The sequence below is a fragment of the Conger conger genome, chromosome 3 (genome assembly GCF_963514075.1).
Source record: "Conger conger chromosome 3, fConCon1.1, whole genome shotgun sequence".
Classification (NCBI taxonomy): Eukaryota; Metazoa; Chordata; class Actinopteri; order Anguilliformes; family Congridae; genus Conger; species Conger conger.
The window spans coordinates 70,152,878-70,178,724 of NC_083762.1; the positions used below are offsets into that span (position 1 = coordinate 70,152,878).

At 50.6% G+C, this 25,847-nt stretch overlaps 1 protein-coding gene across 3 annotated transcripts in view; it reads right to left on the reverse strand.

The window, feature by feature from the left end:
• LOC133123358 (spectrin beta chain, non-erythrocytic 1-like) overlaps positions 1-25,847 on the reverse strand; it is an 82,615-nt gene that overhangs the window by 33,726 nt on the left and 23,042 nt on the right. For 2 of the 3 annotated variants that reach the window (XM_061233764.1, XM_061233763.1), the window contains exon 1: positions 21,045-21,778. The exons of the other annotated variant lie outside the window; for it this stretch is intronic. In XM_061233764.1, coding sequence (XP_061089748.1) covers positions 21,045-21,156 — 112 coding nt within the window. In that variant the 5' untranslated portion in view covers positions 21,157-21,778. Of the gene's footprint in view, positions 1-21,044; positions 21,779-25,847 lie in introns of those variants that run through there. 3 annotated transcript variants of the gene reach the window in all.

Consider the following 25,847-nt stretch of genomic DNA (forward strand, 5'->3'; position numbering starts at 1 on the left):
GCACTCCCGTTGCCATCTTGGCACAGAACGTGCAGTTTAATGTCTCTGATTTCTCAACCGTTCAGAATCATCAGAAGGCGGGAGGCACGCGCCAAAGAAAATATTTGGGAAAGTGGGCGACCTCCGGGCGGATGGCAGACGTGCAGGGGGCTGGGGGGGGGAGCAGGCTGGGGGCTGGGGGGGGAGCAGGCTGGGGGCTGGGGGGGGCAGTAGGCTGGGGGCTGGGGGGGGAGCAGGCTGGGGGCTGGGGGGGGCAGCAGGCTGGAGGCTGGGGGGGGCAGCAGGCTGGAGGCTGGGGGGGGCAGCAGGCTGGAGGCTGGGGGGGGCAGCAGGCTGGTGGCTGGGGGGGGCAGCAGGCTGGAGGCTGGGGGGGGCAGCAGGCTGGAGGCTGGGGGGGGCAGCAGGCTGGAGGCTGGGGGGGGCAGCAGGCTGGAGGCTGGGGGGGGCAGCAGGCTGGTGGCTGGGGGGGCAGCAGGCTGGGGGTTGGGGGGCAGCAGGCCTGGGGCCAGGACTGGCCACGGGGCAGTGGGGGCTACACCAGCATGGGCCTGAGCTACAGGACTCATCTACGTGGAGGTTCAGGAGCTGCGCTGCTGTTGCCTGGCAGCAGTAACCCAGGGAGAACTGGGCGGCCACAATGTGTGATTCTAGAAGCCCCTGAGATTCAAACACTGGCAGACCCTGAACGGGCACTGCAGAACTTCAGCACCTCCTGCTGTCTCTCCACCTGACCCAAACTGAAGCCCTGGAGGACCAGTGTCTACAGCATCTTGGAGTTTCCATTTCATTTCTGCAGGCCATTTCGGCCTTGGATACGAGGTGCGTTTTAGCCAATCAATGACTTACAACTAGTAAGACCAGCATGCCCTGGGGCACTTGATTACTGCAGCCTGACACCTCTATGTAGGACATTAAGCGACTCAAAATTTCGCAACACCATTGATCAAGATCCCAGTGCAGCTCGGGTTCTCTAAGAGATATCGAGTTTCAGTTTAGGGTCAGACCGGATGAGTCTTTACACCACTCTCCAGGAAACGGTCGTACACAAGCTCCTAACCGCACAATGAACAGTGCACAGTCTGTTGTGAGACGACGCTGCTTAAACGCAGTGATAAATCAGGCAGACGTTAATAAAACGATTAAAACACTCCAGGAAACGGAGCGAATCGTTACGCTCGGGGCCTGGAGCCGTTTGACGGGTGATTTACGCGTGGCGTGACAGTCACACAATTTTCACATTATTTACAGCTCAGTAGAGACCGACGTAGTAACAGCACGTCACATGACCAGGCCAGGATTCTACTTCCATCTCCGAGATCTTCACAAACCGGTCTGGCAGGAAAGGAAAACGCCTTCAAATGAAATATGCCAGCTATGGTCACCAGTTCCGCCACCCGTTGTCTCGGACAGCGTAGCTTCCGGCATGGGATCCTGACCCGTCTACTACTGGTCTTTAAAGATGTTTTACGAGGCCACAAACACGTTCACAGGACAACCGCAGGAGGACCTTCTCCCGCAGGCAAATGCCCTTTCCTGTATGTAGCTATAAACGTTTTACACACGTGTGAAGTTCCCCTTTCCCAATCTAATCCAAACTGTATCTGCTTGACGCTGAGCTGAACCAAACACGAGTCGAGCATGGGAAGGCTGACCCAAACAAACTCAAAGACCCATCTAAACTCTTCTCTGATCCAATGAAGACAATGCTGGTAATACAGCAATATCGGTAGCTGAAAAGGACCAAGGAATGTTCCTGACACGGCCACACTTCAACCATAATTCTTACATATACCTGCAATCATCTGTCCCACCAGTAATGAGACGGTGAGAAAGCAATTAACACACATGTGGAATTCCTGCACGGTGACTGGGGGTGGTGGAGTGGAATCCAGCGTGTTGGGCAATCGGAAGGGACCTGGAAGTGGGAGTATTTATGTGTGCGTGTGTGTGTGTGTGTGTGTGTGTGTGTGACCGTGTGCATGCGTGCCGTGTGTATGTGCGCGTATATGTCTGTGAACATGGTGTGTGTGTGTGTATTTGTGTGTGACCGTGTGCATGTGTGATGTGTGTGTGTGTGTGTGCTTGCGTGTGTGCGCGTGCTTGCGTGAGTGTGTTTGTATGTGCATGCGTGATGTGTGCATGCGTGCGTGCGTGCGTGAGTGTTTGTGTGTGCGTGTGTGTGTGTGTGTGCGTGCGCGTGCGTGTCTGTGTGTGTGGCTGCGTGTGTGTGTGTGTGCGCGCGCTTGCGTGAGTGTGTTTGTATGTGCATGCGTGATGTGTGCATGCGTGCGTGCGTGCGTGCGCGTTTCTATGTGTGGGTGCGTGTGTGTGTGTGTGCGCGCACGCGTGTGCGTGCGCGTGCGCGTGTGTGTGTGTGTGTGCTACAGACTGCCCTGGGCCAGACGGACCACATTCCGTGCCCTTGGTCCGCGTCGGGCCAGGCCCAGTCAGCCTTGAGCATTCCAGGGTCAGGACTCAAATGACAACTCCGTTTGTGCACAGAACCCTCACCTTAACTAAACTGGCACATAATGCAGAACAAAGTGTTTCTTTAAAACTTATTAATAAGGTAAATTGTCTACATGACATTGTATGACTGTTAAAAGTTGAGTGCATGTGTCTAAGAGAGACAGAGGGTATGTGAGTGTGTGTGTGTGTGTGAGACAGAGAAAGAATGAGTGTGCATGCTAGAGAGAGAGAAAGAGAGAAAGAGAGAGAGAGAGAGAGAGAAAGAGAAAGAAAGAGAGAGCGAGAGCGAGAGCGAGAGCGAGAGCGAGAGCGAGAGATTTCCTTCATAAGAGGGACATTCCTGTGTCCTTCACTGGCTGGAATGATTGATGTTCTTGGGTGAGAATAACATAGAAGTCAACCTAAATTACTCAGTATGGGTATGGGATGGGCCAGGATATGAAAAGTTACACAATGTGAAATTTAAGTATCGTAAGTTATACTGGATCAGGATGCCTGCAAAGGGCACAGTAACGCAACGTGATAGCAACTATGGGCGTAATCAATCAGCTGAAAAGAGAGAGGAGATTCCATTGTGAGTTTGACACAATGAGGGAGAGAGAGATGGGGGAGAGAGAGAGAGAGGGAGGGAGGGAGGGAGGGAGTGGGAAAGAGAGATGGGTGTCAGTGAGCTCGGATGTCTAACTGACACACCCAGAGAGACCCTGTTTGCACAGCAGGGCAGTTACACAGTCAGCGTGCATGGTACAGTCACACACAGGCGGCCCATTGTGAGCCAGGGTAAGAGCGGTAGGGCGGGTACAGGGGAACGTGCCGGAAACGAGGTGCCGCTTTGCATCCCAAATCCCACGGCAGGACAGGGTGAGCCGGCCGAATTACTGTGTGTGGGACGGGGATCAGCAGACACGCTGCAGCATCAGGACTCAATAACAAATCTGCGACTGAAAGGGCTAAACCTGATCACATGACACGCCTGAGGTCAGGAGAGACCTCGGCCCCCCCTAAAAGGTGACAGAGTGGGACAAAAGATCATGAACTGGGCTCGTAACCGGACGGCCGCAGGTTACATTCCTGAGCGGGTCACTGGGGCTGCAGTCCCTCGGGGTGACAGCGTCCGCTAACAGGCAGACCTCCTCGGTCCTCTGAAAGGATACGAGGCGGCTGAAAGAGACCCTATCCTGTGTGGGGCGGAGGGGTCGCGGCGCTGCAGAGGAGAGTTGAGTAGCGTCTCGCGCTGCACTCCACTGCTCAGGGCTAAAAGGCTGGAGTGGGCACTGTGCGTGGGACCAGCAGCGTTCAGATCTCAGGGGACGATAAGTCGTCCGCTCCCCCCTTACTGAGCCACAGGGCGCAGGCAGGCAGTCAGGCAGGCCAGGACCGGAAAGACCGGTTCTGAGGGACAGTCTCTGGCGCTGCGCCACTGAAACAGGCAAACAGGTGTCATGGGTTTCCTGGAGCGCCGTGACGGCCACACCTCCATCTGCGGATCCTACGGGCAGATCACACGCGCACGCCACCCTCAGGTACGGAGCAGCGCCCTTTCTGATGAGAGCACGCCGCTCACACGCTATTTCCGTTTCCCGAAACAGGACAGGAGAGGCAGCCACCCCCGTGCAATACTCTGAAATCCCTTAAGCTCCCCAGAACTACCCAAATGAGCCGCATTTGAATGTCCTTTAGCGGTCGAGTCTTTTAGACAGGCAAATATTTGTTAATCTGGCATCATGTGATGGCTAGCAGGTTTACTTTAGCTTATGATAATTCTCAAGAGATGGTCCCCGGTTCACCGGTCTCCATTTTAGCTCTCTGAACCTGAGCCTTGTCACAGGGGAATGGGTGGATGTGTCCGCATCATTATCTTATGTGGATAACAGGACCGCCACGGCCCTACAGGAAATGAAGCTCTGAGACTCTCTGGGATGAGAACGATCCGATAGGCCAGGGATACTCAATCTTACTCAGAGAGGGCCGGTGTGGGAGCAGGCTTTTGTTCCAACCAAGCAGTTACACACCTGATTGTCCTAATCAACCATTAAGAGTCTTTGCTAAGGACCTTGATTAGTAGTGTGTGTGTGTGTGTGTGTGTGTGTGTGTGTGTGTGTGTGTGTGTGTGTGTGTGTGTGTGTGTGTGTGTGTGTGTGTGTGTGTGTGTGTGTGTGTGTGTGTGTGTGTGTGAGTGAGTGAGTGAGTGTGTGAGTGAGTGTGTGAGTGTGGGCGTGACTGTTGTATCAGTTTTGATGAACTAAAGGCTGCACCCACACCAGCCCGTTCTTGGTAAGATTGAGTATCCCTGTGATAGGCCATGAGCCGTTCTGCCCCGGTCTATGTTCAGGTAGATTATCTGCATGTTTTTAAACAAGCGGATCGTGGAATGACGTCCTGCAGGAAAGATATTTTGGCTCTTCTTCCCACGTCAACCGCACAGCGTTACGAGAACGTTCAGTTTGGCCGGCAGGCTTACCGCGAGGCGTCAAAAGCATTCCAGTGAAAACCGGCAAACATTTTGGACGGCGTCGGTAGCGTTCGATTGCGCAAAAACCGCAGGCCCTGCATAGCGACTTTGAGGTTTTATGCCATCGAAACAAAACGGTTTTGGGCTGCAAACACATTGCTAGAGTTGATGGACGGCGGTGAGGTTTTTATGAGAGGCTAATTGCTCTCAAGGCTGCTGTTAGCCCCAGACAGCAGACTGCTGTGAACACACACTCCAGAGCACTTTGGCTGCCCCTGCTCCACATTCACTTCATACAACATCAGCCTCTACAAACACAGATTTACTTATTTGTCATATGCCCATTCATACAGGAATATCCACACTTCACATCGCATACACACACACGAGCACACACACACACAAATATGCAAACGCATGCGCACACACACATATGTATACACGCACACGCATATATATATATATATATATATATATATATATATATATATATATATATATACACATATACACACACACATACACACACACACACACACACACGAGTGCAGACACACACACACACAACACACAGAATATATGAATCTGCAATGACCACCCAAGGCCCAGTCTAAACAGCCTACAGATGGTCAAATTTGAAAAAGGTAAAACAGCAGCATCATGTTATTCTCTGAAGCAAACCCAGGAGAGTGAAGAACACATCCTCCACAACAGGCTGGAGTGGAACAGAACCAGACCGATGGCATAAGGTCCACTGTGGCCAGGCATCAAAAGGCAGAGAGAGGCCGTGGACTTCCATCAGCCACAGACGAACTCTGAGACCACACTCGGAGGGGGGTCAAACCCCAAGGTCGTTTCACATTTTGGGGGCCTCCTCTCCTCACACACCATGGATAACGGACCCACATCTTTACCCGAATAAGAGACTTAGGTGCACATATTCTGCGCTGCAGTCTTATGTCAACAGAACAGGGGCATGAAGAAACAAAATAAACACTCAGTCCATGCCAAGACCTCTGCCCGTTTCCATTCACCCCGCCAGGTTCGCAAAAAAGACGTGACAGAAAATAAATCACTTTTCATCATCATCATCATTTTAAATATTTTTCAGAGAGCACATTCTAATTCTGAAGACATCATTGTTTCATTCATAATCATAGTCCCAGTGACCACTGGCACAAGGTACCAATTACCTTCAAGCATGAAGAGGATATTCACACAGTGTATGCTTCCACTCACAAACCCAAACACCGCATTAATTTCACACACATTTATTGTCGTCTGGTCTTAAACCGCCAATACAGGCAAATGGCATCATTCACACACTTCAAACATAAAGTAGTGCACATATACACACATACACACAAATGTAAGCACATGCATGCACATATGGAAGCGGGCAGACACACCCATGCACACAACCATGTACACATACACCTATCCAGTTGTCTTCCGCTGAAACAGGAACTAGTTTTAAGCTCGTCAGGAACTTAGGGAGGTAGTTGGAAGTCAGGGTGGAGGTTGGGGGGGTGTAGTTGGGGGGGGGTTGGGGAGTGTAGTTTTGTTCTACGCCTTTCTCACGCCCGCTCGTTCCTGTGCTGACTGCACGCGTTCTGATTCTCCGCCTACACAAAGCAGTGCGCCTAACCACAGTACCAGTGTGCAGTCGGCATGGTGTAATGTGCTCACACCGCTGTTTAAAACGGTCCGAGAAGGACCCCCCCGGTTAGCGGTCGTTGGGGGCCTCATGGTGTAAAAGCAGCTCCGCTGGTCGCCCCGGACAACAGCGGCCAGCGCGCGACAGCGCTGCGGCCCATTAGCGCAGGAAAAGTGCGGCGCTCGGCTGGCGGTCGGCGGGGTTAAAAGCATCGACGGCGGCCCTCTCAAACCCGCAGGGGACGGGGCAGCCGAATACAGCGGGCAGAGCGGGGCTCAACACAGAGCCCGTAAAAACGGAGAACGCCACTCATGCGGCGCCGCCGCGACAAGCCACCCGCCGGTCGCCAATGTCGCTCGGGTGAGGCACACAAAGTGCTTACGTAACGCAGCCCCGCCGCAAAAAAAGCCACCGCTGACGGCTGTTTTTCCTCCTCTGCCGCTGCCTCTCCCGTCTGGAGGAGCCGCCAGCTCTGCGCAGACGGGCTAAATAAACCCTGGCCATCTTGCCGCACCTCTATAAATTCCTCGTCTTCTGCTTCTGTCGGGCGTGCGTTCCGGGCCTGGTGCGTGGGCCTTGAGCGTTTATTTTTCCGACTCCACGCCCCTGACACCAGGGCCCTGTATCACGAAGCAGGACTGCAGAGTAAGCTGGAGAACTGCAGTAAGTTAAAACCCAGAACCCTCCCAAACCTGGAATATGGACCCAACTAAAAAAAAAAAAAACTCCAGGTTTTACTCAGCGGCGTTATCCAGCCAACTTGAAGATGCAACACCTCTCACAAAATGGCTGTTGTTTTTCTGGCACATTAAGCTTGTGAGCGGTTATTTTTCACTGGAAGCTGGCAGTCCCTCACTGCTCATGAAACCCAACACTGGACAGGAATGAGGCAGGGGGGTGCCATGTGGGGCGAAGGGGGGGCGGTGTTCGACATCCACTTGCGGTATCCCTGCTGTGACCACGGGTGGGGTGGGAATACAAAATGCCCCCTTTTTTTCCAACAGATGTTTCCTAGCCCCCAGCTACAACACTGTAACACTACCGTCCCAAATAATAATGATTTAACGCAGAAGACACGCGGAGCCAGACGCACTCAGGGCTGTCAGGTAGAGGCTATAATCTGCAGCGCAGAGACGGGGGATAAAAGGACAACGGCCATGCCTGAAGTCCGGCCGCACAGTGGGCAGGGCCTGACCGTAAAACCGGAGGAGGTATGTGGGGTTTTATGCACAGTCACACAAAACTCACAAACGCGCACCCACTTGCAGAAAAACACACACAGCAATACACACATATGCGCGCACGCAGGCACTTGCAACACGCAATGAGACACACACACAAGAAGGGACACACACACACACACATCCATGTGCAGGAAAACACACACACTTGCCGAAAAACACACACAAGAGCGAGCGCACACAGGCACACGCACACACACACACACACACACACACACTACAAATTCAGTCCTTTACTTCCACACACACACACACACACACACACACACACACACACACACACACACACACACACACACACACACACACACACACACACACACACACACACACACACACACACACACACACACACACACACACACACACACACACACAGGTTCATTCATTTACTTGTCGGACTCCCTTTTCCAGGAACTCTTTCGCAACGTTAGACCAATTTCCCTACAACTTGCATGGTGGTTCCTTTCATACAGTTGAATATTTATTCAAGTGATCGATGTAAAATGACCTTACTCTTGGGTACAATGGCAGGGCCACACCTCGAAACCCAACCAGCCACCGACAGGTAGAAAGCCTAATCCCCGAACCGCTCGCTATACCAAACACACCTGCGCATGCAGCTGTGTATCATCTCCACTCTCATTTGTTTTACTCTCCTGCTCACATCAAACACTCCAGTTCAGGTCGAGTGATTTTCGAGGACCTGTTTTTGTCAAGCTGCATGAGACTCTACAGAGTCAACAGTGCTGCGTGGTGTTGTTTCTGATTATATGATACCGAGTGGTTATGAGCAGGCGAGAGGAGGGGTTAATTATGTAGTGAGCCGGCCTTAAAGTGGCAGAGAAGGCCACTCCACTCCAACCCAAACGGCCCAGGCATTTTAAAACTATGTGCTCATTCTGAGAATGTAACCTAGAGCCACTACTGTACTGCGCAAGAAATTCTTTGAAAGCAGGGCGTCTTCAGAAACTATTTTTCATGCAGGAATTCGTGGACCATGGAGACACCGCAACCCACCTTGCGCAATAACAGAGACGGCAAAGAGTCACATCTTTTCATTCGCCAACGACGGCTGATATTACAGTGCACACCAAGGTGCCAGGACACCCTTGACATTCCTGCTCGGAGCGTCCACATGGAGACGTCCCGTCCGTGTTCCTTTCAATGGCAGACTTGCCATACTCACTGCACAACAACACACAGCCTAGTATCTCTGCAAACGTTCAACCTTCTCCAATACTTCAACTAATTCATTGCCAGGACAGTTCATACATTCTCAAACACAGGCACATCTAAATTCCACACTGAACACTTCCATTTAAACCCCGAAACACGCACTCATACAGGTGTGAGATTTGGGAAGTGTTTCTCTGTTCTGAGTTTCTGAAGAAGGGGGGGGGGGGGGGGGGGGGCTGAAAGGGGGTGGCACTGACAGTCCGGGGTCTGTCCTGCAGGTGTGCGAGCATTCCTGCAGGATGCCAACTTCCAACCGTTTATTTCCCTTTCAGTCAACGCCGTCACCTGGCTTCCAAAAATGGGGAATACCGTGGAATATCGGAACACCATGGCTGGATGCCTCCGAGCCCCACACAGACAGACTGGCTGACGGCGTTTGATTGTGACCAGAGTCTTGAGTTTCCCGTCCGTGTTGACTGCAAACACAGAGGGGCTGTATACACAATACAGCCAATCGGAGCCCAGAACACTGCGTCTGGGTCGAGGCGTTTGGCCTGCCCCAGCGCTGACCCCGAAACAATGAACTCTGGGTTCATAAGAGTTTTCCGCCTGTGCTTCCTCACTCCCTGGGATTGAGTCACAGTCGCATCAGTTTTGTACACTGTACACTGCAAGCACCAAAAAATAAGCCTGTCTCAACAAATATTTTAGTCTTATATTAAGACTTAAAATCTTATTTTGATTACTTCTTTGGTAAAAAAGACAAAAATATTGAGTTGAGACAGTTTCAGTAATTTCTAGATTTGCCGATTTTCACTTGCCCAGTAAACAAGTTTAAACAAGCCAATAGTTTCTATTTGAGAGAAAAAAAAATTTCATTACAAGACTGAAGGACTCTAACTGATGAAATAAGTTTTACAACTCCTAAACATAGAGAAACCCCAATGAAAATCGTGTAGATTTTAAGGGAGCGCCATTTTTAATATGAACATAAATATTAAATATGAATGTGTGTGTGTTTAAGTATAAGCGTGCAGCACAGCAGTGATTGGCAGGAGGAGAAGGCGGAGTTTCCCGGCTTCCCCCGCCCCACCCTTCCCATTGGACGAAATCCGCCCCCAACCCCTCGAGGTTGAGGCGGCGTTCCGTTGCGCAACACAACTGCCCCACGTCGAGCTGTGCACCGTCACCTCAACGAACGGCATTCCTCAAGAGGCTCAGCCCCGCCACTCATCAGCCAGCCCTGCGGCGGCGCTGTGACGCGGTACCCCGTCTGCGGTCGCGGTTAAACCGCGTCCCTCCAGGGCAGGCCTGTTATTCCGCCCGAGCTGGAGCGGTCCCCGGAGCCTCGTCCAGAGGAAAAGAATAATAACCTCGGACTGTCAATCAGCGTTTCTGCGTTTGAACGGCGTCGCTGTCGAGATCCCCGGGAGAGGGCAGGACTCGCGAGCTGGTCTGCGGTTTCCATGGTCGCCTCGGCTGGGGGCCGAGCTCGCAGTTCTGGATGCGGGAACCCGGGCCCCTCAACCCGCCCACCCGCCCCCCAGGGGCCGAGGGGCCGTAAACTGTGCACTTTTAGAGACGAGTCACATGACCACGGTGCCCCTCCCAAAGGGAAGTGTAGAATGTTTAACCAAACACACCCCTTTCACATACAGTCCTGGGAAAAAATAGAAAACACACAAGTGTGGTAATTGCATGCCTCTATGGGTGCCATTATTAACACTATAATCATGGGGGTGTGGTCAAAGGAGACAGATTTGTGGTGTGATTGGCCGATCCATTGGCCTAGAAGCCAATCCAAACCTGGAGCGCAGAGAGGCCACTGTAAACGCAACATGAAATTCCAGACAAACTGGTGTTTAGACATAGTACACAAGTAATTATTATTTAAGCAAAACGTGTCTTTGAATGCCAGATTTATAGCAGGTTTTGCACACTTCATCACAAAAACATAAAAGAAGAATTCAATAATCTCTGTACCTGCCAAGCAAAAAGTTTCCCCGTAACTGATACAGCAAGTGGGCAGAAACTTGGGTTTAAAATCTAAAGTGCATACTATCCATGAGGCAACCCTGCCTTTCCCGGAGCACAAACAGTCAAACAGAGCGCAGAGGCGGTGAATAGACGGCTTTCACAATCCAGAAATGCGGTTAGGACGGAACGACACATGATGCAAGAGAGGGAACGGTCACCCGAGTCGCATACCTGCGCCGAGGAGCCATTTTGTTTGCTCGAGCCAAACGTCGCAGGACAGATAACGTGGAGTGCTGAAGGAGAGCACACCTGCAACAGGTCTGGTCTGGGGGCACCATTTTCCCCAAACAGCTGGTGTCATTTACAGGCTGCTTCAGGGTTGTACACGAGCTATCGTATCGACAAGCACGCGCAGGACCGACCCGACGGCCACGTAAAGACCGACAGTGGAGCGGACAAACAAGCCCGAAAGTAAACACGGAAGTCTTTTTCACACAGGCTGCCAGGCGCCCCTAACTGTGGGAATGTCACTGTGTACCCATTATCATGAGTTAACATGAGCCGTGAGCATGAGTCACTAGCTTGAGCCGTTAGCACAAATCATTAGCGTGAGCTGTTAGCACGAGTCACTAGCACAAGTCAGTAGCATGGGCCATTGGCTCAAGTCACTAGCGTCAGCCATTAGCACGAGTCACTAGTGTGAGCTGTTAGCTGAAATTACTAGTGTGAGCCGTTAGCACAAGTCTCTTTTCCTCCTGGTGTGGCCCTGAGCTCAGCGGAGACCAGCGCAGCTGTGCTACACGCCTGCATTTACAGTATCTCTTACAGAGCATGTCACGTACCCGAAAAACTGAAGGGCGTCAGACACAGACCTGCTGACTAGAGCTGTACTTAACGTCGTCACAAGTAAATAAGCACAAACACGTGTGATGTTTGCACTACACACACAAGACTACGGTCTCCTGGCAACATCTTAAATCAAGAAATTAAGAAACATCTTAAATCAATGATTCATTTCCACTACGCAGCACAATAATGGAAGCAATACAACATTAAACCCCGTTTAGCCATTGTTTTGTGCTCCAGACAGCCAGTAACCTTGTTCTATAACAGAACACCTCCCAACCAACCAATGAAAAGAGGCTCTACAGAGCACCTCTGGAACAGTAGGAGTGTACTTCATTCACAGTTGATTAATTTGATTTGTGAATAACAGGAACAGCAATGTAATACAGTGCATACAAGGAGACTTTGTGATTGTTCTCCAGTACTTTTCTTGTATACAGACGTAGGCCTATAACACAGCGGTTTGTTCAAACAGGTCCACCAATCAAATCCTCTTCCTGGCACAAGTTGAATTTCCCAAAATAAGACTCCCGCCCACACCGCTGTGTGTCCAGAGTCCATGTAAGCACATCGGTTTGGATGTTTCCTGTAGAATCCCACGGCCTCATTGACCTCCACGCTCCTTTAAGACGTGTATTTCACCTCCGCACGCCATGTGAATTCACGTCAGACTGATCCCACGAGCCCCGTACAACCTGACTGGTCCAATCACAGTCGTACCACATAGGCGTGGGTTCCCACTAAAGAATTGCGAATGTGCTCAGACGGTGCTTGCAGAACACTACAAAGTAGCGAACTGCGAACTGCCCTTCAACAAGGCCCATTGGTGGGGGGGGGGGGGCTTGTCCCCTGCTCAGTCTACTCAACTGGAAAATCGTTTTGGATAAAAGCGTCAGCTAAATAACAAGATATTATTGACACCTTCAGTGCGTGATGATCCCTTCTCATTCTGTTAACCTCTCCGATTTCAATGAAAGGAGGATGGAGTGACAAAAGAATGATTTTGATGTGTACAGAGCAGAAAAAATGATTACAATGTGTTGTGTGACAGGCGGAAGCAAGTTCAACTGTGAGGCAGGAGAGCACCTGCAGCCAAAACCTACTGCTTTGTGCTTTCAAACACAGACACCTTTTTATTTTAACATCATTCAAGGGAAATCAGGAGAGCTTAGCCGAGGCATATAAACCACCACCACAGATGTGCCCGACACAAAGGCCCTAGAAGATTCCAATGCCGACGTCTGTGGTGTCGAAGCAGGACCGCAATCAAGAACATATGCAGCCTGAAGCTAAATAAAAAATTAATAATGCGCGGTGAAGATAGAAAGTTGTCAACCAGTCTTAACATAACATAACGGCGAAAAACAGGCCATTCAGCCCAGCAATGCTCGCCTTTTCCCCATCACTAAAGTGTACTGACTTCTTATTTTGCCTAAAAGCTCAATTGTATTTAGCACCATATCAAGCCTGGTCTTGAAACCCCCCAGTGTTTCGGTCTCATATCATAGCCCTTTCCTTTTCTCAATCACAGAGACTTAAAAGACAGGACTAAGAATGCTAGATGAAGGTGGTGCCAGTCACACAACAGCAGAACATGAGTTTAAACCTCCAGGCCCCAGGACATTTGTTTGGGGATCATATAGAGGCTGCCCATAAAACAACGGGAAGACTTACAGGTAAGCCGAAGCAGCCTTCTTTAACGCTGCACCGGACCCCAAACCATTCTGCGGAGAGGCCCTTTGTGCAGGGAAAAAGACTGCAAAATTAAGCCTTCCCAAGGGAAGATGAAATGGTAGATTTCCTATGAACTGCCCTGGTCTTATTAGCATTAAAACCTGCTTCCAGACACACAGAGGAGGTCCATAACAGGCCAAATCATAAGACTTCTGAAGCAGTCTGAGCAGTGTAAGAAAGGCTTCTCTGCTCTGACTGCACTGAAGTCAAACTTTATTTTCTTTATTTTCTTTTGTGAATTAAGAGAATGTTCAACCTGCTCTGAGGCCCAAACCCACGCACTACGCACGCTGATGCCAGGCTTTGCACAGATAAACAGCATCATCCAGCACACTGCTACACAGCGGTAATTGCACAGTGGTACTAATTACGTACCCTTCTGTTTTTTCCACTTCATATGTCAAGAAATGCGCCCCATTTTTTCCTGCGGACTGAGAACTTGAATTTAGAGACGTACCAACAGTACGTTCCCTATTTCCAAGCGCCACCTACTACAATTACATTCATGAGAATAATGACTCTTCAAGCATCCTTTACACCCCAAAAACCTCCCTCATGCTAACAGACTACCGAAATGTCAAGCTACATTTTCAGAGCTGTATTTAATCTGTTCCATCTGCTAAAACCAGAGGTAGCTGTGGACTGAAAAACAAGAGATTTGCGAAAGATCGGTGAAAACCTTGACACTCATAAAAAAGCAAATTACAATAGTAAGAATTAACAAAAAGGTTTACTTACTACTACTGAGAAGTACAGCTCTGTTAATGTATTTGTACATCATTAATTCATGTTAACAACTACATTAGTTATTGCCAATTCGTACATTTCAAATGTCAGTTAATGTATATATTCATGGTTAACTAATTACAAGCTCTTCCTATTGTTTGCTAATGTATAAATATGTATCAAATATCATGCAGAAAAATGTTAGTTGTGATCAAATGCATTAACTAATGAAAATGTCATGCGTAATCAATGCATTTGTCCATCATTCATGAGCCTGACTGTAAAGAGTGACCATGATGATTTACTTGCCTGACATTCAGCATTATTCGGGGGGTAAACTGCAGATACTTACTGCACTGCCACCGTAGCTGCTTTGCACTCCAGTCTCAAGCTCTGACTACATTTTTCTCATGCCTAAATGCAGTCTGTCAGTTTCACAATACTCCCTTACTGAAGCAGTCAGCAATTACAGAAATCTCAGGAGTGCATGTGAACAACAGCTTATTACAGCAGCTACCACGGCACCACAGATCAGTTTCTATCTGACAACTATGCAAACAAAGTATGTTTGAACACCGTTCGAAAAAAATATCCCAGATATGTAAATAAAACTCATAGCTGAGAAAATATCACAGGAAATCCAATGCGCTCATCCACACCTTATGCGGTGTGAACAGCAGTGACCTGGGTCTTTAAATGGTCACACTGCAAAAACCGGTCCACCTGAGACCAGACACAACCCGCCTTAAACCTGAACCTTTCTCAAGCACACGACAGCAGTGTCCAGCATTTCCCTGAATTTTACGATCACAATTCGACACTGCCAGCCAAACTTCAGCGCGCCAGAAGCATCCAAGTCCTACAATAATATCTAAAATATAACTCGTTTTAATTATTGAACTGAGAGCGCATCTTTATGTGACAGAAAATAGGCAACTCTCCAAAGCCAGTGAGGACTTTACATCCACTCTTAATGACAGGGTCAGCTCTTTTCTGCGGTAGGCCAGAGCTAGCCGTAGGGGTGAGGGACCTGTAATACCAGGGTTCGGACAGAGCCGTCAGACCGGCGGACAGGGTAAACACCCTGCTCTACAGGCGGGCTGCTCTGGTTTAGGGTGCCTGCCCTGAAACATAACCAATAAATGGAGCCACAGTAAAAATATTCCGTAATTAAAATCAGCGCACAATTGCTGTAGCAGTGCGACATTACATCTGGGAGACCGCAGCCAAATTCAACACGGGCCACTGATCTAATACTGCACAGTCACTGCGCGTGGGACAGGAGACATCCCAGGGAGACTGGCGGCGGGGGCCCATAGGGGCCATAAAGAGGCAGGAAGCAGCGATTCTCCCGAGGACGTGGGCTGCTGAGGGAACTTCAGGGGCCGAAGCCCACGGAGAAGGAGCATAAGCGAGCACAGGGGTAACACAAAGTGCAAACAGATTTAGTGATTAAAGGGGTAACGTGGAAAAGTGCTGAGAGCGGAGGGGCTTGCTGCTGAACCGATACTCAACTTGATTTTTGACCCTCCAGCCGCTCACTTATCTTCCCCCCGTGGTGTTTGCACTGATATACTGTAAGGCCAGACAGCCCAGTGGCCAATGAGGAGAGACGCTCTGTTCTGTACACTGCTGAGGGTGGTTAACCTCTCGCTGTTACCGCACAGGCGCACACACACTCGCGCATACTCACACACTCACACACACTCACTCACACTCACTCACACTCACTCACACTCACTCACACTCACTCACTCACACTCACTCACACTCACTCACACTCACTCACACTCACTCACACTCACTCACACTCACTCACACTCACTCACACTCACTCACTCACTCACTCACTCACTCACTCACTCACTCACTCACACTGCACTCACACTGCACTCACACTGCACTCTCACACACACTCACACACACTCACTCACTCACACTCACACTCACACTGCACTCACACTGCACTCTCTCACACACAAACACACACACACACACACACACACACACACACACACACACACACACACACAGACGCTCGTGTTGCACACACACACAAAACCACAAGAGGCACAAAATCCCAAATTCTTCAACTTCAAATTTCTTATCCAATTTTCTTTTTTGGCATCAAAAACATAATGTACCGTTATCATACCAACAGCAGAATATCATCATTACCGAAATGTCACCTAAATGTCAGACACCGCAGAAAGAAAAGACAGACACAGTCTGAACTTTTCCCATTGGCCAGTTGTTAATCATCAGCTGACAGTGAAAACACATCACACTGTAATATTTGCAGAGTCAGAAAAACAATCCATTTCACTAAGAGAGACAGAAACTGCTACTGCCTTACTGATATGGATATTCTGGAGTGTAGAGGGAGATATTTTATATGAATACTTATATGATTTATTCCAGCCACACATTATTGTATTTTAAGTCATGGATTAACTGATTTTACACCCTGACATGTCCAAGCTCTTACAAGCCTTACAAAACATTCACTTCACTTTGACAAACCAAACTGACCGATTAACCCTATCACCACAAACGCCAGAATGCCACAGGAAATTCAAATGAAATGACTCATTTAATAACAAGGCACTATCTCTATAGTACATTTCACAGGGCCGGGCTCATAAACCATTTACCACAGGATACACAAATGTGTTCCTACAGAGATAAAACGGTTACTTCACAAAGGCTTTGGGTTAATTTTTCCAACAGGTTCCTGCAGGAGTGGGTGATTATTTTATCATTGTAATCCCACAGACGTGTTCCTCCCTGCTGCTGGGTGAGGGATGCCAGGCGCGGGGGTGAGTGGGAGAGGGGGAGAGTCTGGGCTCCTCGGAGGCAGAGAACGCACATTCAGACACAGACACAGACACACACACACACACAGACACACACACACACACAATGGCTTGTGTCAGCCAGCCCCTCTGGTGACAGTGTAGCACACGAAAGTGGGGTTTTCCTTGAGCTCCAGCGGACTGAGCCAGGGCCTAGGCCAGACAGGATGAGGCCTTAGCCCGGGCTCTGGGTCACACGCAGGCCCCACAGCCACGGGGCACATGTCACCTGGTCACACTGCGGATAATGGTCCCACACCCACCCCACCCCACCCCACCCACACCCACACACACACACACACACACACTGCACTCACACACACAGGCGTTCCTGAGCTCCACGCGTCACTAATCGCTCCCCCGTTCTGAGGGAGGACGCTTCTCGGGCGACGCGTCACATTCCTGGCACTGTGACAGCTTGGTACTCTTCCTCTGTGGTATGAAGCGCGTAGCGAGACGGCACAGCCTGCGGCTTCACTTCACACACCGAGGCGAGAGGCAGAGCGGGGTGAGGGACTCTGAGACATGCTGGGGCGAAGAGCTCAGTGCACAAACCGAGGAACACTAAATCACCCGCTTCATCCCCTCAGAGTAGCACACGTTATCTGTAACTGACATAACTGCCAAAGCACGCAGGCCAATTGACAGTCCTATGGCACTTCTTATGTCATTATGTCAGTTGACATAAGCGGGCAGCCGGTACATGACCCGGAGCATTGGTGGTTCAAGCCCTGCTGCAGCCACCATAAGATCCACACAGCTCTTGGGCACTTGAGCAAGGCCATTTAACCCCACATTGCTCCAGGGGGATTGTCCCCTGCTTAGTCTAAATGTAGTCCAACTGTAAGTCCCTTTGGATAAAAAAAAAAATAATAATAATAATAATAATAAAGTGCCATAAGACTGTCAGTTGACATAAGAAGGTCATAAGGCTCCTGTCTGCAGATGGATCGCAGCCCTCCAGCGAGAGCTGCCCAAGTGCTGTACACCCACCAAGTGAGTCTGAGCGACACAGCAGCCTTATGATCCACGTGAGCCAATCGAATCAGGAGAAAAAAATACACAGCCTCCTCCCCCACACAAAAGAGGAGTCCTGAAACAAACGGTGATGAGGGGGGGGGGGGCTGTCAGGGGAGCGGGGGAGATGGGGGGGTGAAGGTGGAGATAGGGGGGTGCAGGGGGAGATGGGGAGATGGGGGGGTGCAGGGGGAGATGGGGAGATGGGGGGGTGCAGGGGGAGATAGGGGGGGTGCAGGGGGAGATGGGGGGGTGCAGGGGGAGATAGGGGGGTGCAGGGGGAGATGGGGGAGCAGGGGAGATAGGGGGTGCAGGCAGGATGGGGGAGCGGGGGAGATGGGGGGGTGCAGGCAGGATGGGGGAGCGGGGGAGATGGGGGGGTGCAGGGGGACATGGGGGGGTGCAGGGGGAGATAGGGGGGTGCAGGCAGGATGGGGGAGCGGGGGAGATGGGGGGGGCGCAGGCCAAATGAGGGGCAGAATTGGTGGACTGGAGGCTGGGCTCGTGAAGCTGTGGATGAGAGAAGCCAGACATGCAGCAAGGTGATGCAGAACAAAGCTCAGCCATGGGAAATTAGGCTGGATACACCTGCACAGACACCCAAATTAGCCGTCTGGGGCTCGCTCCAAGGCCGGAGAAACTGCCGGCCACACTGTCGGGGACATGTTGCATTCTGCAGCCTTGCAGAAGAGAAAGAAACCGATACAGAGAGAGCGAGAGAGACTGAGAGAGAGGCAGCAGGAGAGAGACTGAGAGAGAGGCAGCAGGAGAGAGAGAGTGAGAGGCAGCAGGAGAGAGAGTGAGAGGCAGCAGGAGTGAGAGAGAGAGAGAGAGAGAGAGAGAGACAGACAGCAAGAGAGAGAGAGAGAGGCTGCTTTTAAGTCAGAGGTAAGGAATTGGCCCGGGGCAGGCAGACTGGCTTTTCCAGTGCGTCTCAGCCGAGAGGCACAGATCTCCCTCAGAGATCAGTGCCGACGTGCCGGGGAAATGACTGACAGCCGCGCTGATCGCTATGGCTGGGCCAATCAGGGATCAGCCCCGAGTGCCAGCTCCCTAACTGTACAAAGGTCCAACAAGTGCAGTACACTACATTACTGCCATTTACGAGACCTTTCAGTCCAGAGCTGCTTACATTTTATAAATACAACCCGATTCACACAGCAGGATATGTTCTGAAGCAGTTGGGCTTGAGTACCCTGCCCAGAGGTACACTGGCAATGCCTCACCTGGGACTCTAACAAGCCTGGGAGCTGCAATCCAAAGCTTTATGCTACACTGGAGTACCGGTTAAATCACCACATAACCTCATTCATTCCAGTGGTTTCAGAGAAAAAACATACCAGAGGTACTTAGTCAAAGCTAAAATAATCTGACCTTGAACTTAGCGTTCCAGGGTTATCACACCAACCAATCATGTAATGGGTTCTGCGTGTACAAGGAGATATCAGTCCCATCAAACAGCCCTTCAACATTCTCAGCAACTCCCATTTGTCCTCCGAGTCCCTCACCCAAGATTACAGGACTGCGGTTCCAAAAACCCTCTTATTCTATGGTGTTTTTATTCTAGGGGGCAAGCAGGAAACACAACCTCCACACAACCTTCGGCTAACATCAACATCCATACAATGTCATCCTCCCATTTTAAAGCGTGATACGGGACTGTGGCCTTTTGCGTGTAAGTCTTCCCCTCTCGCCCCACGCTGGCCGGGACCAGGGGCAGCTTTGGGGCCGTGCCCTTGACCCCTGCAGTTACTCATTACCCGGAGCAGCTCCGGAGAGGGCGACCGGTTTGGCCGGCAGGCAGCGGCCCTTATTGACAGAACCTGAATTTCAGCACCTCCCCCCCGAAGCAGAAAGGTTCCTGTAAATTAATCAGCAACCCGGCACCAGGGAGGCAGCAGCCGGGTGACTCTCGACAGGGCGAGCGTTTTCACGTAACGGGGAGAGGCGATAACCGCGAGACAGGCCGTCACTCACCAGACACACGCTGCCTGTTAGCGGTGCGCTAGGGCCTAATCGTTTTCAACAGCAGTTTAAAAATGCGAACGCTTCAACGAACACGACGTCGTCTTTCAAAATGTGAGGGGATCCAGTCCTGATGGACAACCGCAGGCAGTGAAGAAAGTAAATATTGGCTCTGCACGTACGACAGTCTTTAGGACAATTACCCAACGGACACCTGTTTAAAATGGCGTCCGTACATAGGTGAAGTTTAAAAATATGCGGCTGTGCAGAAATGTTGAGCGAGCCAAACTCTGTGAAGTGAAGAGAAACAGCCACATCCCCACTCAGCCCCCACTGCAGCCAGGGACGCTGTGTAAGAGTTCTACTGGGACACCATTCCTGTGGACTGTGCTCTCTCATGAGGCACCGAGTGAGACTTCATCCAAATAGTTTGCACGCACGCACATATGCATGCATGTGCACACAAACACACACACACAGGCGCAAACACGCGCACACACACACACAGCACTACAGAGAGCAGCTGATCTTCTGTGAGCAGATCCATGAGAATTGCCAGTGATCCAGCCACAGGTGCTCCGGTGCCATTAAGACAAATGACCTCCGTCTGCTTATAACTGAGGTGTCTGGGCAAGGTTCCTCTTCAGTTCTGCCAGCAGGTGGGGGAAAACAAGCCTTTCCACCAACACCTCCCCACCCCCAAAATAATACAATAAGAGCAGACCAAGTGAAAGCAGAGAAGAGCCGGAATATGAAAAAGTTTGGAGTAAACTGCAGGGGTGTGTTGAAAGGCAGTGACTGAAAGCAGGAGGAGAGGAGAGGACAGGAGCGGGGTGTTAGCGTTAGTCCACGCGTGAGAGGACAGGAGAGGAGCGTGTGGTCCCTCAGACCGGGGGCAGGGACTGAGCCGTCCTGAGCGCACTCACCCTGCAGCTGTTTGAAGCGCCCCTCCAGGATGTTGGAGTACTGCGCCTGGTTGATAAAGGCGGCCGGGGAGAGGCAGGGCTCTCCCGCCCGCTCTGGTCTCTCCAGCTCCATGCTCCGCCGGCCGTCGCCCGGACCCTGCACTCTCGCGCCTGTCCTGCCCGCCTAACGCACGCCAAACCCCCGGGCCCGCCGAGAGACAGTCGCGCCGGTGAAAAACAGGAATCCACGCCGGAGCAGAGAGTCTCCTCTCCCCTCGGTTCCAGCGGAGTCCGAGGCTCTGAATCCTCCCCCCCTTGCTCTCCGTGAACTCGGACCTCTTTCTACTGATGTGTGAAAGCAAACGGGGCCATGCTGCTCGAGCTCGGAACGCACCCTCCTACTCGGCTCTGCCCCCGATCCCGCGCCCCCTCGCTTTTCCGGAAGGGATCAGGCCTGGAGGGAAGGGAGAGGGAAAGACCGGATCAAGGCCAGCGCGTTTCTTCCTTTCCTTTCCTTTCTTCTGTCTTCCCGTCCTCTTTTCTTCTTCAAGTCTTCTGCACAAACTCTTTTCTGCTCCGCTGTTAGCGCAGCAAAGCCACTGTCTGCGTCTCCCACACAAACACGCTCCGGCCCAGCCCTCCTCTGTAAACTCCTGGGTGAAACCGCCAAACCGCTTTCCCTTGCTCTTTCTCTCTCTCTCTCACTCACTCTCTCCACGTTCGAACGCTGCAGGACGAGGACCCGCTTTCCAACCGCTCAGTAAACAAAGTTCACCGCCTGCTCGGAGTCAGCTCATTAGCATAAGGTGTGCTTGGGGGAGGAGGAGACCTGGGGCTGAACCATTCTGAAAGGTGTTGCGGGGAGTGGTCAGGAGCAGCTAGCCTGTACCACTCTGATTTCCATGGGGGTGTGGTGCATGCTAAAGTGTGCGAGATACAGGGGAAAGAAAAGTTTTCCTCTGCAGGGGACAATAAACTGGTGAAGACGGGCAGAAACACTTGGAAAAGTTGAAGTTTCAGCAGCAGTTCATTCATGTTTGCCCACTGAGAAGAGCTGGATAGCACAGCACAGTCAGCAATTTGACAACAAAAAGGCAGAAATGGGAGTTATTGAACACTGCATTCACACTGAAACAGAGAATGACATCAGTGTCTATGTTCCTCTGTACCATAGATACGGTTTATTGCGCTGTGTTCAGCTGTGAACTCATGAACTGCACAGTGCGAAATCTGCTGTTTACAACTGAGTGACTGACCTTTTCAGCACACACCACAGAGATACGGGTGTGCATAGGAGCGTGCGCACACACACACACACACACACACACACACACACACACACACACTTGTACACAGTCCACACACACACACATCTGAGGAGTGTTGGTGAGTTTTCCAGGTCATATACACACATGAACGCACGCACACACACATATATACTGCACACGCACACACGCACACACGTACACACGCACACACGCACACACGCACACACGCACACACGTACACACGCACACACGCACACACGCACACACGCACACACGCACACACGCACACACACACACACACACACACAGCTGGTGGCCCCGGGTGCACATCTGGACTTTAGCAACACAAACTGCGATGGTGCAAGTCTGTGGTTTGTGTGGCTCCAGCGAAGGCCCCGGGGCCACAGGCCTGTTTTTTACTGGGACCCAACAGCTACCTGCAGCGTGCGCTACACTGGCCTAATGAAGCCCAGACCACGCCTGGCTCTCATTAAAACCCGCAGCAAACCACACCGTTTCAGCCCACATCTAGGCCCTATAAATGCTCTAATGAGTTTGATATGTTTATTATAGAAAGTAGGTGTGCGTATGCCGAAAATATACACTCGGTTCACAGCCAAGGCCTTCAAGTGTGTCGGGTGCTTTGCCAACTGCTCTTGCGAACGCCATGAGCTTTCTGACAAGTTGGGGAAAACATTTGCATGCTGATAATATCCACTCACAACAAAAACTAGAGCACCCTGAGACGGCAAAGTATGCTATAATGTCCTGATTTTTCAAAACTCACAGCCGCCCTGATTCCAATAGCTCTGCACAGGGAAACTCCAGTGACCATACACAGCACAGCATGCACCATGTACATGAGAAGCACACTTGCTTACGATCACACTGTGTTCTAGGCCGCAGACCATTTAAATAGAGTAAAAGTACAGAGGCATATTAGCATACTAAAAAAACTTGTCAATGAAAACCACACAGTGAATTTGTGGAATGGTTAGCCAGTTAGTGTGCCAACTGGAGCGTTCAGCCATACACTCCTGCTGTACATTTCTGAACACACTACTTCACTCTCTGTAGTTTGCTGCAGTCGTCCTTCAGAAGAATATAGAATACCACAGTATCTTGTGAAAAGATGCAGCTTATCTTTATGATAGCCAGATGTATAATTATCTGTAGTTAGTTAAACTATACAGAAGAGGCACATTCAGTAAGGGCAGCATATAGCAAAGAAACTACTGTAATATCCGTCTAATCTCTGAGGTCTAGAGAAACAATAGTTTTTTTTATCAGCGTGAAAATGAATTGATCGATATGGTTCGGAGGAAATATTCCCTCTATGCAAATATTCTTCCTTAATGTTCTGCTGCCTAGTCGGTTTAGCGGGAGTAAGACTCGGCACTGTTACGCAACGCTCAGACTAAGGTCCGTGGCCGTTTCGTAATTTAAGCGTGGCTCGATGACGTGCTCCACGCCGTCTTCCCCGCGGACCCTTAACGGCGCGTGCCCGTGGCAGCAGCCGGCCGGGGGAGAGCGGGGACGGGGCGGCCTCCTGCTGGCCGTGTGGCAGCGCCCTGGAGCGCGTGAAAAATGGAGTAATTACAGAGGAGGCCCGTTTTCACTGCCGAGGTCAGCAGCACAGGGCGAGGGGAAGAGGACAAGCTCGGGGAGGGAGGGAGAGAGGGAGGGAGGGAGAGAGAGAGAGAGAGGGAGGGAGGGAGAGAGAGAGAGGGAGGGAGGGAGAGAGGGAGGGAGGGAGAGAGGGAGGGAGGGAGGGAGAGAGAGAGAGGGAGGGAGAGAGAGAGAGAGGGAGGGAGAGAGAGAGAGAGGGAGGGAGGGAGGGAGGGAGAGATAACGAGGGACAGGAGAAACAGGACAAACGAGGGGGAAGAAAATGGGTAAAAAACGTGATAAAACACTGCAGACGTGTCACAATGGGATGAGGGCGAGGTGGAGGGAGACTCGTCCAAACAGCCGTGTTTGGAAAAACATTCGGGCAGTCCCATGACTCCCACACGGCTCCCCACTGTGGGAGAGAGGGGTCCGGAGCATTCCCAAAGCCAGCGGCGTTCCGCCTGCTATTCCAGGGACGAGCCGTGGGAGCGGAGGCCCGCTCCTCTGCGATCGGTCTCAACCGCCATTTCGCCATTTCAAACCGCTTCCCCCGCCACCGTTAGGGTTTACCCCCCAGTCTCCCTTTCTTTCTCTTCCTCAGTCCCTCTCTCCTACACTTTTATTCCCCTCTCCAAGTGCTTTCTTCCACTCTCTTCCATATATTTCTCTTCCTGTCTCTTTCAGTCTTTCTTTCTCTTCCTCCACTCCTCTTTCTTACACTTCTCTTCCTGGCTCGCATTCTTCTTTTCCTCTGCCAATCTCTTTCTCACACTCTCTCAATGCCACAGGACAGATGCAGCAGGCAAGCCCCTTTTCATAGGATTCACAGACCTGTTAATACAGTGATGCTTGGTTACTTCAGGAACATACTTTATTAAATAAATCAGGAATGATACAAATGACCAGATTGTATTTAAAATAGGCAAATGCATCTCTACTTAGTTTTTTTTTGTTTTTTTACAAGTTTTTTTAAATCATTGTTTTTTGATCATTTAGTCATGGATGATTGGAAAAAAAACATGCATTTTTCCAAGCAGAAAAAAAGTTTTTGAAGAGCAAAATGATGTAACGGGCTTGCTTCTCTCACCGAGAAGTGAAATTCTAGGTCCTGTTGGCGCACATGACTGCTTAGCCAATGGGATTCCTTGACCTCATTAGAAGTCGATCACGAGAGCACACACCGGGTTCCTCGAGAAACAAGCACATACTGTAGCCCATGGGTACACCAAAGGAACCAGCAGCAGAGCGAGAAGAAAACTTCTTGCTATATACAAGAAGGGAGCATTTCATAAATTAGTTGGATTAAGTTTTAAACAAGACATACTGTCCATTTTCTTAAATATGATTTTTTTGTGCTAAATTTAGCTTAATTCAACAGACGGAGAAATGCGCAGCATATTAGCACACATGCAGCACTACGATAAACCGTTACTTTACAGATATGGCCTGTTAGGCTACACACTGTATTTGAAAGGCAGCTACCAAGTCGAGTCTTATGCTGCTTCAAACATTGTTGAACCGACAATCCCATATAAGGCATACCCAATTAAAACATGAAAAGAGGGCGCGTCACAGGTAGTGAGAGATTTGGCTAACGGCGTGGAGGAGAAGCACCTTCAAAGCCTCCCGTTCCAGACACACAGCCGGAGGAACGGGGAAGAGGGTTGGGTAACTACACTACACTACCGCATACAGGACTACAGAAGCTACTCTCTGCTTGGCTGAGACAGTGTGAGCTGACAGGGTATACCGGTCATCTTAATAGGGCCCTAAGAAAGGCCTTAAACTAGGTTTTGAAACAGCTGGTAGCTGGTTGACCAGTTCAGACCGGCTCCATACTCAACATGGCTTGACCAGCTCAAGCGATGTTTGGAAACAGTTGGCAGCTGGTAGTTTCAAGCTGGTCATAGCTGGATTTTACAGCAGGGGAGGTAAATGCACAGAA